The sequence below is a fragment of the Dromiciops gliroides genome, chromosome 3 (genome assembly GCF_019393635.1).
Source record: "Dromiciops gliroides isolate mDroGli1 chromosome 3, mDroGli1.pri, whole genome shotgun sequence".
NCBI lineage: Eukaryota > Metazoa > Chordata > Mammalia > Microbiotheria > Microbiotheriidae > Dromiciops > Dromiciops gliroides.
In genome coordinates, this window is record NC_057863.1 from 241,121,532 (window position 1) to 241,136,636 (window position 15,105).

Genomic DNA, 15,105 nt, shown 5'->3' on the forward strand with positions numbered 1-15,105 from the left:
TTAGAAGCTCTACCCATGTTTCTTTTTTTTTGGTGAGGCAATTGGGGTTAAGTGACTTGCCTAGGGTCACACAGCTAGTAAGTGTTAAGTATCTGAGGCCAGATTTGAACTCAGGTATTCCTGACTCCAGGGCTGGTGCTCTATCCACTGCGCCACCTAGCTGCCCCTCTGCCCCTCTTTACAGAGATAGCAGGAGGCCAAGCCTGGACTCAAATTCAGGCTTGACTTCCAGACCTATAGTCTTTCCATAATATTATGCTGTGGAACAAATCAACCTCTTGACAAATCTGTTATATTAACATTTGGGGAAGAGTATGAGTGTGGAAATCTGGCTACCACATTTAATGAGATCAAATACAGGAGTAAGCATTGTTAGGACTTACAAAAGAAATAAAAGTCCAAGTCCCTGCTGTAGAGAAACTTATAGTCTAATGTTGGAGATAGGAGAGCATATATATAATACACAGAATTATGTTTAATGTCACACATCTATAGCATCAATAGTTATAATTTGAAAGCACTAGAAATAAATTTAGAGATTATATTCATTTCAATATCAATAGTCTTATGGAATAAATCGAAAGGATTTGGAGGGATTTCCATTCCAATATCAGTGGGGGAAAAAATCAATTGCAATGGAATAAATTTGGCTCATTTTAAGTGAGCCAGCATACATATACACTCATATATAATACATTCACCTCTCTATATATTTAGAAATGCAGAAGTATAGCTCATTTGAAAAAAATCAGCTGAATTTTTTTGTCATAGAAAAAAAAGTAGAAATAAAGTAAATACCTATAGGTTAAGTAATAAGGGCTAAACTAAGTGTGGTACGTGAATATAATGGAATATTCATGTGCTGTAAAAAATGACAATTCTGAGCAGCTAGGTGGCACAGTGGATAAAGCACCAACTCTGGATTCAGGAGGACCTGAGTTCAAATCCAACCTCAGACACTTGACACTTACTAGCTGTGTGACCCTGGGCAAGTCACTTAACTCTCATTGCCCCGCAAAAACAAAACAAAACAAAAACAAAAACAAAAACAAAAATAAAAAGAAAGAAGAAATGACAAATCTGTCAAATGATAAGTACTGAGAAGCATGGGAAAGATTACAGGAACTGATGCAAAATGAAATAAGCAGAGCCAGGAAAACAATATATAAAATGACTACAGTAACATAATAACAACCTCCATAAAATAATAAAAAATGAATATTACAAAAATTATAAAGAATATATTGTGGGGCAGCTAGGTGGTGTGGTGCATAGAGCACTGGCCCTGGATTCAGGAGGACCTGAGTTCAAATCCAGCCTCAGACACTTAACACTTACTAGCTGTGTGACCCTAGGCAAGTCACTTAACCCCAATTGCCTCACACACACAAAAAAGAATATATTGTTAGTTGTGCTTGATTCTCTGTGACCCCATTTTGAGGGGTTTTCTTGGCAAAGATACTTCGGTAGTTTTCCATTGCCTTTTCCAACTCATTTTACAGTTGAGGAACTGAGGCAAACAGAATCAAGTGACTTATCCAGGGTCACATAACTATTAAGTCTCTGAGGTCAGGTTTGAACTTATGAAGATGAATCTTCCTGATTTCAATCCCAGTGTTCCATATACTATGCCACATCCCTGCTCCATTTATTCTTCTTATAAAGAATAAGCTGGCACTAGAGAAGAGATATGATAAGATACCTCCCTTTACTCCTTTGCAGAAATGTGAAGTAGGTGTGGAATATTGCACATTAAAATTTTTTTTTCACTGTGTTAATTGGTTTTCCTGATTTTTCTCTTATTTCTTTTTTTTTTCCTTAAAAAAATTTTTTTTGGTCATATTGGAGACTTCACTAGGAGAAGTGAAGGAATAGAGGGGGGAATTTAAGTGGTGGAAAAATAAAAGCTATCAGTAAGATTTATTTATTTATTTTAAAAAATGACACAACTATTACTTCCTTTTGCCTTTTCTCTTAAGACTTCTTTAAAATCCCAAAGTGCTAGAGATAGTGGCACACAGTTAGTATTCGTCCTAGTACAGGTCCTGTCTTGAAAATGATCAACTTTGTTTTCTCTAGCCTCTTACCCTTGAGAGCCAAGATCAGACTTCCTTAATTTTACAAATAGGGAAACTGAGATTCAGAGAATTTCAGTGACCTACCTTAGGTCAGAGAAGTTGTAAGTGGAATAGCTGAGATTTGAACCCATGTCATTCAAATACAACATTCTTTTCACTGCCCAATGAGATAATTGTATCTATTATATCAACATTTCAGAACTTTCTAGTCATTCCAGTGAGGGATAACTAACCATAACTTAATAGCTAGCCACACCAGTTAGGGATAACTAACAACTTAACAATAGCTAGTCATCCCAGTGAGGGATTACTAACAATAATGAATACTGGGGCAGCTAGGTGGCGCAGTGGATAGAGCACCGGCCCTGGAGTACCTGAGTTCAAATCCGGCCTCAGACACTTAACACTTACTAGCTGTGTGACCCTGGGCAAGTCACTTAATTCCCCCCCCCCAAAAAAAAACCCAAAACAAACAAACAAACAAAAAAACCAATAATGAATACTAACAAATGTCTGAAAGTTTGATGCTAGAATGATAACACTGAATCAAGGTAGAAAACTATTTCCAGGTTCCTGGATAAAGAAAATACTTCAAAACCTCAAGGATAAACAAAAACATTAAAAAAAAAATCTCTATTATAACCTCATACTCACCCTCCTGTTTCTGTGTTTGGCTGTATGCTGTGGTTAGTAACATTGAAAACCAAATGAAGGCCATCAGGTCTGCCATGGAACCAATCCTTAGGATTAGATTGGAAGATCTGAAATAGGAGAAGATAATAGGTAGTATATCCCTGGGATTTCAGAAGACCTGATCTTTGGCTGTTTCTTAGCAGCAGAAATCATGGAAACATTCACAGAATCTCTGAGTTGGAAGTGACCTCTATTTCAATTCATACCTGAAAGGGAATTCCATTTACAATCTCCCTAAGACACAATAAAGCAAATCCAAATGAATAATAAAAAAAAAAGGCAATATGAAATATCTCCTTGGAAAAACAGCTGACCTGGAAAATAGATCCAGGAGAGATAATCTGAAAATCATTGGTCTATCTGAAAACCATGATCAAAAAAAGAGCTTAGACATCTAAGAAATTGTTAGGGAAAATTGCCCTGATATTCTAGAAGCAGAAAGTAAGATAAAAATTGAAAGAATCTACCCATTACCTCCTGAAAGAGATCCCAAAGGGAAAACTTCCAGGAACATTATAGCCAAATTCCAGAGATCTCAGGTCAAGGAGAAAACATTGCAAGCAGCTAGAAAAAAGGAATTCAAATACTGTGGAGCTACACTCAGGATAACACAAGATCAAGCAGCTTCTACATGAAAGGATCAGGGGGCATGGAATATGATATTCTGGAGGGCAAAGGAACTGGGATTACAACCAAAAATCACCTACCCAGCAAAACTGAGTATAATCTTTCAGGGAGGAAAATGGGACTTCAATGAAAAAGAGAACTTTCAGGTATTTGTGATGAAAAGACCTGAACTGAATAGAAAATTTGACTTTCAAATACAAGACCCTAGAGAAGCATAAAAAGGCAAATAGGAAAAATAAATCATGAGGGATATTAAAAGGTTAAACTGTTTACATTCCTACATGGGAAGATAATACTTCTAACTCATAAGATCTTTCTCAGTATTAGGGCAGTTCAAAGGAATAAGACAGAGGGCACAGGTGTGAATTGATTATGAAGGGATGATATCTGTAAAGCATTTATTTTCTGTTTAACCTTGTTTTTTGTGGGGCAGGCAGGGTGGGGTGGCTTATGTCTGGGGCCAGATATGGGCTCAGAACCTCCTGGGTCCAGGGCTGGTGCTTTGTCCACTGTGTCACCTAGCTGACCCATGATGACATCTTCAAAATAAAGTTAAGGGGTAAGAGGAATGCACTGGAAGAAAGGGAAAGGGGGAGGTGGACTAGGGAAAAGTAACTCACATAAAAGAAACAAGAAAAATCTTATGGAGTGGAGGGGAAGATGGGGAAGGAGCGGCTTTCATCAGAATTGGCTCAAAGAGGGAATAACATACACACTCAAGTGGTTATAGTAATATATTGTGCCCTGAGGGAAAGTGGGAGGGGAAGGGGAAAAGGGGAGAGAGGCAAAGAAAGGGAGGGCAGATTGGCAGAGGGGGCAATAAAAAGCAAAACACTTGAGGAGGAATAGGGTGAAAGAAGATAGAAAATAGAGTAAATATCAAGGGGAGGGAATAGGATGGAGGCTAATACTGTTAGCAATAGTAATTGTGAAAGAAATGGTGAGCAGGATGCTATCAGGACATTTGTAAAATACAAACCATCAATAGAGAAAGAACTGATGCTATCTGAAAACAGATTGAAATATAATTTTATTTGTTAGTTCCTCTTTCTAAAGTTATTTTGTCTGTTTTCTTTCTTTTTTTTTTTGTATGTTTTCTTTCACAACCTGACTAATGTGAAGATGTTTTACAGGATTGAACATGTATTATGTTGAATTGCTTGATTTCTTAGGGAGGGGCGAGGAATGAGGGAGGAAGAAAATTTGGAACACAAAGTTAAAAAAAACAAAACAAAACCCAATCTCCCTGAGTAGATTCCCATTAGCTTTTTCAAGAAAACCTCCAGAGAAAGGAAACTCACTACCTCCTGCGGCAGCCCGCTCAATTTTTGTTCATTTTTCTGATGTGTGTAACTCTTCTTGACCCCATTTGGAGTTTTCTTGGCCAAGATACTGGAGTGGCTTCCCATTTCATTCTCCAGCTCATTTTACAGATGAGAAAACTCAGGCAAAAAGGGTTAAGTGAGTTGCCCAGGGTCATACAGGTAGTAAGTTTCTGAGGCCAGATTTTAACTCAGGAAGATTAGTCTTCTTGACTCTAGGCACAGCATTTCATTTACACTGTGCCATCTAGCTGCCCAGATGACACAGTATAGGGAAATAATTATTGTTAAGATACATCTGTTCAAACAGGATATGGGGTTTAGGGAGTTTTTCACAGATTTATATTGTTATGCATCTTGCTTACCCAGCAAACTAAGGCACTCAGGATGATGACACCACAGGGAACTGACTTACATTCAGTGAGCAATGCAAAAAGTTTAGAACTGCTTTTCTCTCTATTTTTTTCTTACAACATTTTTGTTTTTAAATAGAAGAAATCAGGGTTAAATGACTTGTCTAGGGTCACACAGCTAGTATGTGTCTGATGTCAGATTTCAGGTCCTCCTAACTCCAGATTCAACAATGCTCTATCCACTGCACAACCCGGTTGTCCTGGAACCTGCTTCTTTTTTTTTTTTTTTTGGCGAGGCAATGGGGGTTAAGTGACTTGCCCAGGGTCACACAGCTAGTAAGTGTCAAGTGTCTGAGGCCGGATTTGAACTCAGGTCCTCCTGAATCCAGGGCCAGTGCTCTATCCATTGTGCCTGCTTTAAAGCATTTGCTTCCTGGATCACTTATTTGGCAGTTACCATGTTGTGAGTAGGATCGTTAGCTCCAGTGGTAAGTGCCTTGTTTATTGTAGAGTCATTCTTCTTATATCTCTGCTAGAGCCAGTTTTATTTCCAGAGACCTCTGTCTATGAATTTTTGTAAACAGTGCGGCTGTTTCATCTTCCCTGAAATAGTGTCCTTTGGCTAGTACAACCAATTATAGGGCAGATTAGAAGCCGTAGTGGTTGGATCTGCGACTTTGGTATGGGGATGGGGAGTGAGGACCCTGACCTTGGTATCTTTCTTCTTCCTTCTGCCCTTCTTTCTTCTTCCTTCCTAATCTCTGCCCATCCGCTGTACTTCCCCTTGCCCTGGGTCCAATTCTGAGACTTTGAAGGGAAGCAGTAACTTGCGACAGAGGGGCAGGGAATTACTAGAAATGTATATTGAATACATATGTGGTCATACTATCTGATTGCTTAATTCTTTTTTCTTGCCCACAAGAAAAGCTATGTTGTAAATATAAAACATGTCCATAAAGAATATTTTTTTAAAATTAAAATTTAATATTTTTCCCCCCAATTACATGTAGAAACAATTTTTAACATGAGTTTAAAAAGCTGTTTGGGTTTCAGATTCTCTCCCTCCTTCCTTCTGAAGCATATGTTTAAAAAAAGAAATGTAAGTGGGAAACAAAATATATTTCCCAATGCTTAGGGGCAGGGTTGTAGGTTGGGGAAAGGGTAAAGGAGAAGGGGAGAACTTAAATCTAAGGCAGGACTTAAGTTTTTTGCACTCCCAAACCCCTTTCACCCAAGAAATTTTTATGCCACCCTGGATATATAGATATATAAAATAGGTATACATAACTTTTTATTGTTCCAAATTTTTTGCAACCCCCACTTTCAGTTATGCCATCCAATACGGGGTCTCAATCCACAGTATAAGAAGCTTTGATCTAAGGGACTATCTTAGATCACTTCTTAGATCATTAGGAAAAGGTTGAACAAATTGTGGCATTTGATATAATGGGATCTATTACACTGTATTGTTTGTTATTGCACCATAACAAAAGAGTCCTGGGGGTTATGAATTGAAGAACATAGTGAATAGAACCAGGAGAACATTTTTACAAAGACAATATCATTGTATTTGAATTTTGAATTTTTTTGAATTTTGAATTTGTTTTTGGTGGGGCAGTGAGGGTTAAGTGACTTGTTCAGGGTCACACAGCCAGTAAGTGTCAAGTGTTTAAGGCTGGATTTGAACTCAGGCAAAGACAATAACATTGTAAAGAAAAACAACTTTGAAAGGCTTAAGAATTCCAATTAAAGCCATGATCAACCTTGTCTTTATTGGAGCTATGATGTTACCTACCTCCTAACAATAGATGATGAACACAAGATGCAGAGACATGCATTTTTGGACATTGCCCCAATTTGTTAGTTTTGCTTGAGTAAGTTTATTTGTTAAAAGGGTCTTCCTGGTGCAGTCAGGTGGTGCAGTGGATAAAGCACCAGTCCTGGATTCAGGAGGACATGAGTTCAAATCTGGCCTCAGACACTTGACAGGTACTAGCTGTGTGACCCTGGGCAAGTCACTTAACCCTCATTGCCCCAAAAAACAAACAAAAAAGGGTCTTCCCCCCATTCCTTTTTCAAAAATAACTCTGGGTTAATTGAGATCATGTCTGGGATTAGCAATAGTAATGCCAAAAAACCCAAACAAACCCCAAGAGTGATATTTCTTACAGTCCACAAAAAGAACAGAAAGAAATTCAGAAAGGAACACAGATGATAAGCAGTATGGTTCTGCAAGTAATGTATTGAATATATTATATACCTTATAAAAGGGAAGTGGTATTAAATGAATATTCATAGCTGTGTTCTCCTGGATGTATAGAAATGCTCTTTTTTGTTTTTCAAATTAAGAATAAAAGTACATTTTAAAAGTAATGTCAAATTAAATTTTTAAAAAAATTTAAAAGAAAATAATCAATGGGAAGCCCCTACCTTCTGATAGTTTAAAATAAGTATAGGACAACTAGGTGGTCCAATGGATAGAATGGTGGGGCTGGAATCAAAAAGACTCATCTTCCTGAGTTCACATCTGGCCTCCTACACTTACTAGCTATGTGATCCTGGCCAAGTCACTTAAACTTGCTTTCCTCAGTTCCTCATTTGTAAAATGAGGTAAGGAAATGGTAAACCATTTTAATATCTCTACTGAGAAAACCCCAAAAGGGGTCAGTAAGAGTCAGACATAGGGGCAGCTAGATGGCACAGTGGTTAAAGCACTGGCCTTGGATTCAGGAGTACCTGAGTTCAAATCCGGCCTCAGACACTTGACATTTACTAGCTGTGTGACCCTGGGCAAGTCACTTAACCCCCATTGCCAGCAAAATTAATTGATTAATTAATTAAAAAAAAAAAGAGTCAGACACAACTGAATAACAATAGGGATGGGAGAACCAGAGTTGCTGGGGTGGGGATGGGGTCATAAAAGAAACAGTAGGATCATGGATGCCAATTCCAAAGTACCGAGTGTGGAATTTTTAGGTATTATTCCTGTCAATGATTTCCTTTTTCCTTTCCCACCTTCATGTCATTTTTACACATTTGAAATGCTTGTATGTTGTGAACCCAAAGCTATTTATCTCTTTTCTTAGTTCTCTAACCAACAACAGGAAGGGAAGAGCTTGTTTGTTTTCAAAAGCAAACAAGGGGCAGCTAGATGGCACAGTAGATAGAGCACTGGCCCTGGAGTCAGGAGTACCTGAGTTCAAATCCAGCCTCAGACACTTCCCCTACACTGTCCTATGAAGTAAAAAATGATGTCAGATTTGAAATCATACTCAAATTCAATTTTAAATTCCACCTAACCTATTAATACCTCTGCAACCTTGGGAGGGGGAGGGGTAATAATATTTGCCTTTGCTGCTCCTTTTGTAGTTGGTTCCATACAAAAGCCAGTCCAGAATAGATGCATTCTGTGGGTCAGTCACTTTCAAAATTATAGCTCACAAGTCCCAATTTGTGGGTTTACTTTTACCAGTCTGCCAGAGGATGTAGTTGTTCAAACAAAAGACCATTGATAAAACAATGTAGTTTAAAAAGCGGCAAGAAAAGATTTCTCCTGCTTAGGCATGGGATACACTGTAACAGATTATTATACCACACCAAAGAGGACACATACTCAGAAAACATACAACACCAGGGACCATCCATAAAGAGTACACATGCAGGAACCAGTTGTGATCAGGGAATGTACATGATGAGGTAGCACATGCTAGGAAGGCATTTGACTAAGGATCATGTATGAGACATTGAAATCAGATCTTTTTTTTTTTTTTTTTGGTGAGGCAATTGGGGTTAAGTGACTTGCTCAGGGTCACACAGCTAGTAAGTATCAAGGGTCTGAGGCTGGATTTGAACTCAGGTCCTCCTGAATCCAGGGCCGGTGCTCTATCTACTGAGCCACCTAGCTACCCCTGAACTCAGATCTTTTGATCTCGATTTCTGCATCCTTTCTTAATACAGCCAGTTGTTATGAGGGAAGTACTTTGCAGACTTTAAACATCTATCATTGGGGAATCTGTGTTGAAGGCAGCTCATGCTTCTGACACGGCAGGGATACTGATGTCCTCTGGTAGTGACATCATGTTGCTCTTTGCTCTTCTTTTCTGGGGTTTACATCTTTGCTGTGCAGTAGGTACATTGCTTTGTTGATTTCAGAGTCAACTGCTGGGCACCCTCCCTGCTACCAGCTTCTGGGCTTCATCCCTTTAGAGCTACCTGCTATCAGGCTGGCTCTAGCTGATTAGGGTGATGTCACTAGAATGCCTCTCCCTGATAAAAACAAGTTTATACCCCATAAATCATGGCCAAAGAATTGGGCCACACATACCACTTCCAGGTAAGGGGTTTACTGAACAAAAATTAGGCACAGGATCCATAGGCTAAGATTGATTCTTTTATTTTAACCCCCTGTATCTGGTATTGAATTATAGTCTATTGTCACAGATAATTATCTGACTTGGGGTTAGAAAATCCTTGTGATTGATTCCTATTTAACTCCTTATGGGAGTCATGTGCCTGCCTCAAACCAATTTCAGGAGACTGTTATAAGGACCTCATAGGAACTGTATGAAAGCTGGGGTCCAAAGACCACCTTAATCTCAAGGTTCTCTCTGTCTTGGCAAGTAAACGAAATTGAGTTAAAATAAAAGCAAAGTGAAGGGGGTAGGGTCACTGTCCTCCATCTTCTCAGTCCAAATTCCTGCCTTTATAGTGTGTCTGCCTATCTATCCATCTATCCATCCATCCATCCATCCATCCATCCATCCATCCATCCATCCATCCATCCATCCATCCATTTATCATCTATCTATCTATCTATCTATCTATCTATCTATCTATCTATCTATCCATCCATCTATCATCTATCATCTATCCATCCATCCATCCATCTATCTATCTATCTATCTATCTATCTATCTATCTATCTATCTATCTATCTATCTATCTATCTATCTAAAATGTTAGGAGTAACATCCCCTTTTTACCCCATTCCTGTTTTGGAGCAGCATTTTGATTGGGGGTGGGGGGGGGAATTCCCTATCTTCATACATACTATTTCTTTCTTTCTTTTTTTTTTTCTTGTTCCAAAGAAACAACCTTGAGAATCTGAAAGTGCTTTATCAATGAGAGTTATGATCACTATGCATGCTGTTCTTTTTTTTTTCTTCTAAGTAACTTAGATATGGCTTTGGGCTTTTCTTTTTTATCCTTCCTTCCTACTTCCTTGTGCTATTCCCCTTTTCCTTTCCATTCCCTCTAGTTTTGTTTCCTTTTCCCCTGTTTCTGTTCCTCATTCTGTGTCCTAATTTTGCTCTTCCACTTAAAAAAAATCCCAACAGACTTCTGCTCATGGCCAAACATCTGTAATTGCCACAACTTTTTTTTTTTAGAGGGATATCCCACAAATTACCAAATAGATTTGATTGTTCATTATATTGATTTATCTGGTGGCAAAGGCAGACCTTTCTATGGCCATTCATGATTTGTATAATGACAAATATGAACTGAGAGTATATGAAGGAAGAGATACAATTTCAGCAATATTGATAGAGTGACCCAAATCAGTTCTTGCAAGGGAAGGGGTAAGAATCCCAGGTAGACAATGTCTCTTAAATTTCATGTACTGAATTGCATTCCTAGTCTTGGGAGTCAACTCTGTACAAAACTATGCAAGCAAGGATAATGGTTGGTGTCCCTAGAAACTTCTTTCAAATGATACTTTCTCCCAATTTCTATCTCTTCCCACCTTGGATAACTTATGCAGTGGCTTTAAACTCTCTTATTATACTCTTCAGTATTGAGACCTCTTCTCAGGGAAAAACCCCCCAACAACTAAATGAATGCTAATATGTAAATGACTGATGAGGCTTAAATTGTCAACTTTCTCAAGTATATTCACATTTATCCATTCTTCTAGATGACAAAATAATCTTCTCAAGGCACAAATCTGATCATGCCACCTACCTGTTCCAAATTTTTTAGAGTCTCCCTCTTGCCTAATGGATAGAATACAAATACTTTATCCTGGCATTTGATATGTTACCATATGACTCCAACCTCACTTTCCAGGTTTATTTCACACCATCCCTTTTCTTTTTTTTTTTTCTTTTCTTTTTTTTTAGTGAGGCAATTGGGGTTAAGTGACTTGCCCAGGGTCACACAGCTAGTAAGTGTTAAGTGTCTGAGGCCGGATTTGAACTCAGGTACTCCTGACTCCAGGGCCGGTGCTCTATCCACTGCGCCACCTAGCTGCCCCTCACCATCCCTTTTCATGCATTAAACATTCCAATGAAATTAGACTGCTAGTTTTGTTCCTAACACTCAACATGCTATCTCCCATCCCTATGTACTCATACAGGCAATCATCCATGACTGAAATACATGGCCATCTCTGCCTTTTAGAATCCTTGTCTTCCTTCAAGATTCAACTCATGTACCATTTCTTCCATGAAACCTTCCTTTATCTCTCCAATAATTAGTGCTCTTTCCCTTCTCAAGAATTTCTAGAACATGGAATATGGCCTATATAGTTGCATGTCTGATCACTTGTTCCCTTTCCAGTCCAACCTGCCCATTCCAAGAAGCCTTCCCTTATCTCCCCATCTTGAAATGAACTCTCCCTCATCCAAACTCTTAGAAAGTATCTTGTATGTATCACTCACAACCTTGACATATTTTACTAAGGTATGTTATTCTTATCTGTGCACATGTCATATCCACCCAGTATAATATAAGCCCCTTGAGGACAAAGACTACTTAATTTTTTTCCCCATAGGTGCTAAATAAATACTTGTTGAGTTGAATTGATTTGAACAAGGAACGAAAAGTCTACTTTAAAGAAATGAATTTCTATTGGAGTTTCATATGCTGGAAAGAAGGCGAGAGAGATGTTCTTTCGGGAAGGAAAGGGTTTCCTGATGCCTTTTTTTTTTTTTTTTTGGCCGGGCAATGGGGGTTAAGTGACTTGCCCAGGGTCACACAGCTAGTAAGTGTCAAGTGTCTGAGGCTGGATTTGAACTCAGGAAATCCTGAATCCAGGGCCGGTGCTTTATCCACTGTGCCACCTAGTCACCCCCTTCCTGATGCCTTTTGAATCATATTATACAGGTAACTGTCTACCCTTCTTGCTACTACCTACCTGGGTAACATATAGGATAGGAGCAGGCTAGAATTTAGGGTTCTCCACGATACAAAGGACTAGGGATTGTCTCATACCCTTCTCCATCCCCTGGAATTGCCAGCAAAGGGGCTGTAAACTATACTTCTGTAGTTTTCCCACACTCAACATACCACCTCTCATGTGGCTACATAGACCATGCAACTACATAGGCCACATCCCATGGCTAAAGTGCCTAAGCAGACTTCAGATAATAGAGAGTTGAAACTACAGTAGTTGCTGCAATTTGCGGTCTCTTGTGGGGATTGGGAACTTAAATCAGAGGCTCAGGGATTTATAGCTACAATCAATAATTTATCTTTAAGTTTAATTTATACACTGTTTTCAGAGCTTATTAGCACATGCTAAGTGCTTAATATTGGTTGGTTGATTGATTTTTAAAACTCATAATAACTTGGCCCCTTTCTACCTTTCCAGTTTTAACACTTTTTTTCTCTCTAAATACACTACAATCCAAAGACTTGGGACTCCTTGCTGTTCCTTAATCCCTCTTCCAACTCAGGGCAATTTCATCCACTGTCCCCTAGGTTGTCTCTTCCTTCTGGCTTCCTTCAAGTCTCTGCTAAAGTTCCACCTTATGCAAGAAGCCTTTTCTGGTCCCCTTTAATGCTAGAGCCTTCCCTCTGAGATTCCCTCTGAATTATCCTGGACGTATCTTAGTTTGTATGTTGTCTTCCCCATTAGATTGTTTTGGCCTTTGTATGACCAGTGCTCAGCACATAATAACTGGAACATAGTAATTGTTTTAAAAATTCATGTTGGGGGACAGCTAGGCAGCACAGTGGATAGAGCACTGGCCCTGGATTCAGGAGAACCTGAGTTCAAATCCAGCCTCAGACACTTGACACTTACTAGCTATGTAACCCTGGGCAAGTCACTTAACCCTCTTTGCCCCACCAAAATAAAAAAAAGAAAAAGAAAAAAGAAAAAAAAATTCATGTTGACTGTCAGTCAACTTGTCAAAATTTTAAAAAGGAAAATTTACTCCATTAACTTTATTTTTTTTATAAGTTGGCTCTTTCATGATGAAAGTCTCAGCTTAAATAAAGATGAACTAATTACACTATAATTCCAACTGAAGCTCTCTTTGGATTTCCAGAGTTATCACTGTCATCTCTGGATTCTCTCAACAGCTCTCCTATACCCTGATAACATACTTCTCACCACCACCCATCCAACCAAATCTCTGGCTGCCTGTGACCCATGAGAAAAAGCTGCTTCAGAAGCAGCTCTAATAGAATTTCAAAATGGAGAATGTGAAATATAGTTGCAAGGCAAAGAACTTACTCCTGAGTACTTGGGACCGCTTCCTTTCCTTCCTTCGGGTCAAACACTGCAGCTGTGCAGGCTTTCTGTCTTCTGGGCACAGGCAGAACTGGGCCACTCCCTCTTGAGAATTTCTTTTCCCCTAATATCCTCTGAAGCTTCCTGTTTTGTTTTTCTAATGATACCACCCCTTTCTATGAATTTCTCTCATTAAGACTAGAGTTATTTTAAAATTCCAAATCCACTAAAGGAATAGGGAGAGTGGAAAGAGCAATGAATTTGGAACCAAATGGACCGGGCTCTGCTAATTATTACTCATGCTACCTTGGCTATAGAGGGGAAAAAACAGATGGAGGAACAAAAACAAACAAACAAATAAATACATAAATACATCAACACATAAATAAATAATCAAATAAATAGATAAATAAATGAAAACTGGGAAGAGCAGAAAATGAGAAAGAACAAAAGTGGGAGAAAGTAGCAGTAGGAGGTAGGAGGTAAGGTAAGGATAGGGAGATAAAGAAAGGGAAAGTAAAGGGGGAGAAGATTGTACACAGATAGGGCTAGCCCTGAAAAAAACTGAGGTCTTTGCTATGCTACTTCTTCTAACAAGTCTCTTTAATGTCTTCTACCTTTTCTTCAATACTCTCTCCCTTCCCCCAACTTATCCCATATCCTAGTCTTGTGAATTTCTCATGGAATAATAACTGATAACTAAATTATTAGCGTACTTAGGGTATGACACCTCAAGGGGATTACCCCCCCCCTTTTTCTATGGGTATATAATCTAAGGCTGCCTTTGTGATAGTTTTTGGGTGCCAGGCCCTTTGACTATTTTATGAAAGATTCTTATATTGTTATTTTCATGAGTGTATGCCTTATTTTAACAATTACAGTGCAAGTTCCTTGAGGTCAGAGATTGTTCCTGATTCATTTTTGTATCCCCCATGGTACCTAACACACTGTCTCATTCTTTTTTTTCTGGCAGGACAATGAGGATTAAGTGACTTGCCCAGGGTCACACAGCTAGTAAGTGCCAAGTGTCTGAGGCTGGATTTGAACTCAGGTCCTCCTGAATCCAGGGCTAGTGCTTTATCCACTGTTACACCTAGCTGCCCTGATAGTGGGAAAATTAAGAATAGTTGGAAAGGGCAGCTAGATAGCTCCGTGGATAGAGTGCTGGCCCTAGAGTCAGGACGACCAGTGTTCAAATCTAGTTTTAGACACTTAATAGCTCTGTGACCCTGGGGAAGTCATTTCACCTCTGTTTGCCTTAATCCACTGGAGAAGGAAGTGTCAAACCACTCTTTTGTCTTGAAAGGCAAAGACATGGACAGTATGGTCCATGGTGTCACGCAGAGTTGGACATGATTGAACAACAACAAAGAAAGGGAAAGGTTAGAGAAATTAGAAATAGGTTACATATGTGATCGTGATCACCACTTTCTTCACCCCCTACTCTTCCCACCATTGTATCTTTTGCTTGAAGTAAACCACAGACATATTTCAGGTACTGACTGACAGTTAAAGTGAGAAGTGGTCAGAACTTATCAGCAACTCAAACATCTTTACTTTATCTCTTGACATAT

The 15,105-nt window shown here is 38.9% G+C and overlaps 1 protein-coding gene across 1 annotated transcript in view; it reads right to left on the reverse strand.

Annotated features, from left to right (window-relative positions):
- IL3RA (interleukin 3 receptor subunit alpha) overlaps positions 1–13,610 on the reverse strand; it is a 68,073-nt gene extending 54,463 nt beyond the window's left edge. The window contains exons 1-2 of the mRNA XM_043996703.1: positions 13,535–13,610; positions 2,733–2,839 (exon numbers count right to left, since the gene is read on the reverse strand). Of these exons, the coding sequence (XP_043852638.1) occupies positions 2,733–2,808 (76 nt within the window). The 5' untranslated portion in view covers positions 2,809–2,839; positions 13,535–13,610. The remainder of the gene's footprint in view (positions 1–2,732; positions 2,840–13,534) is intronic.
- Between the last annotated feature and the right edge of the window lie 1,495 nt (positions 13,611–15,105).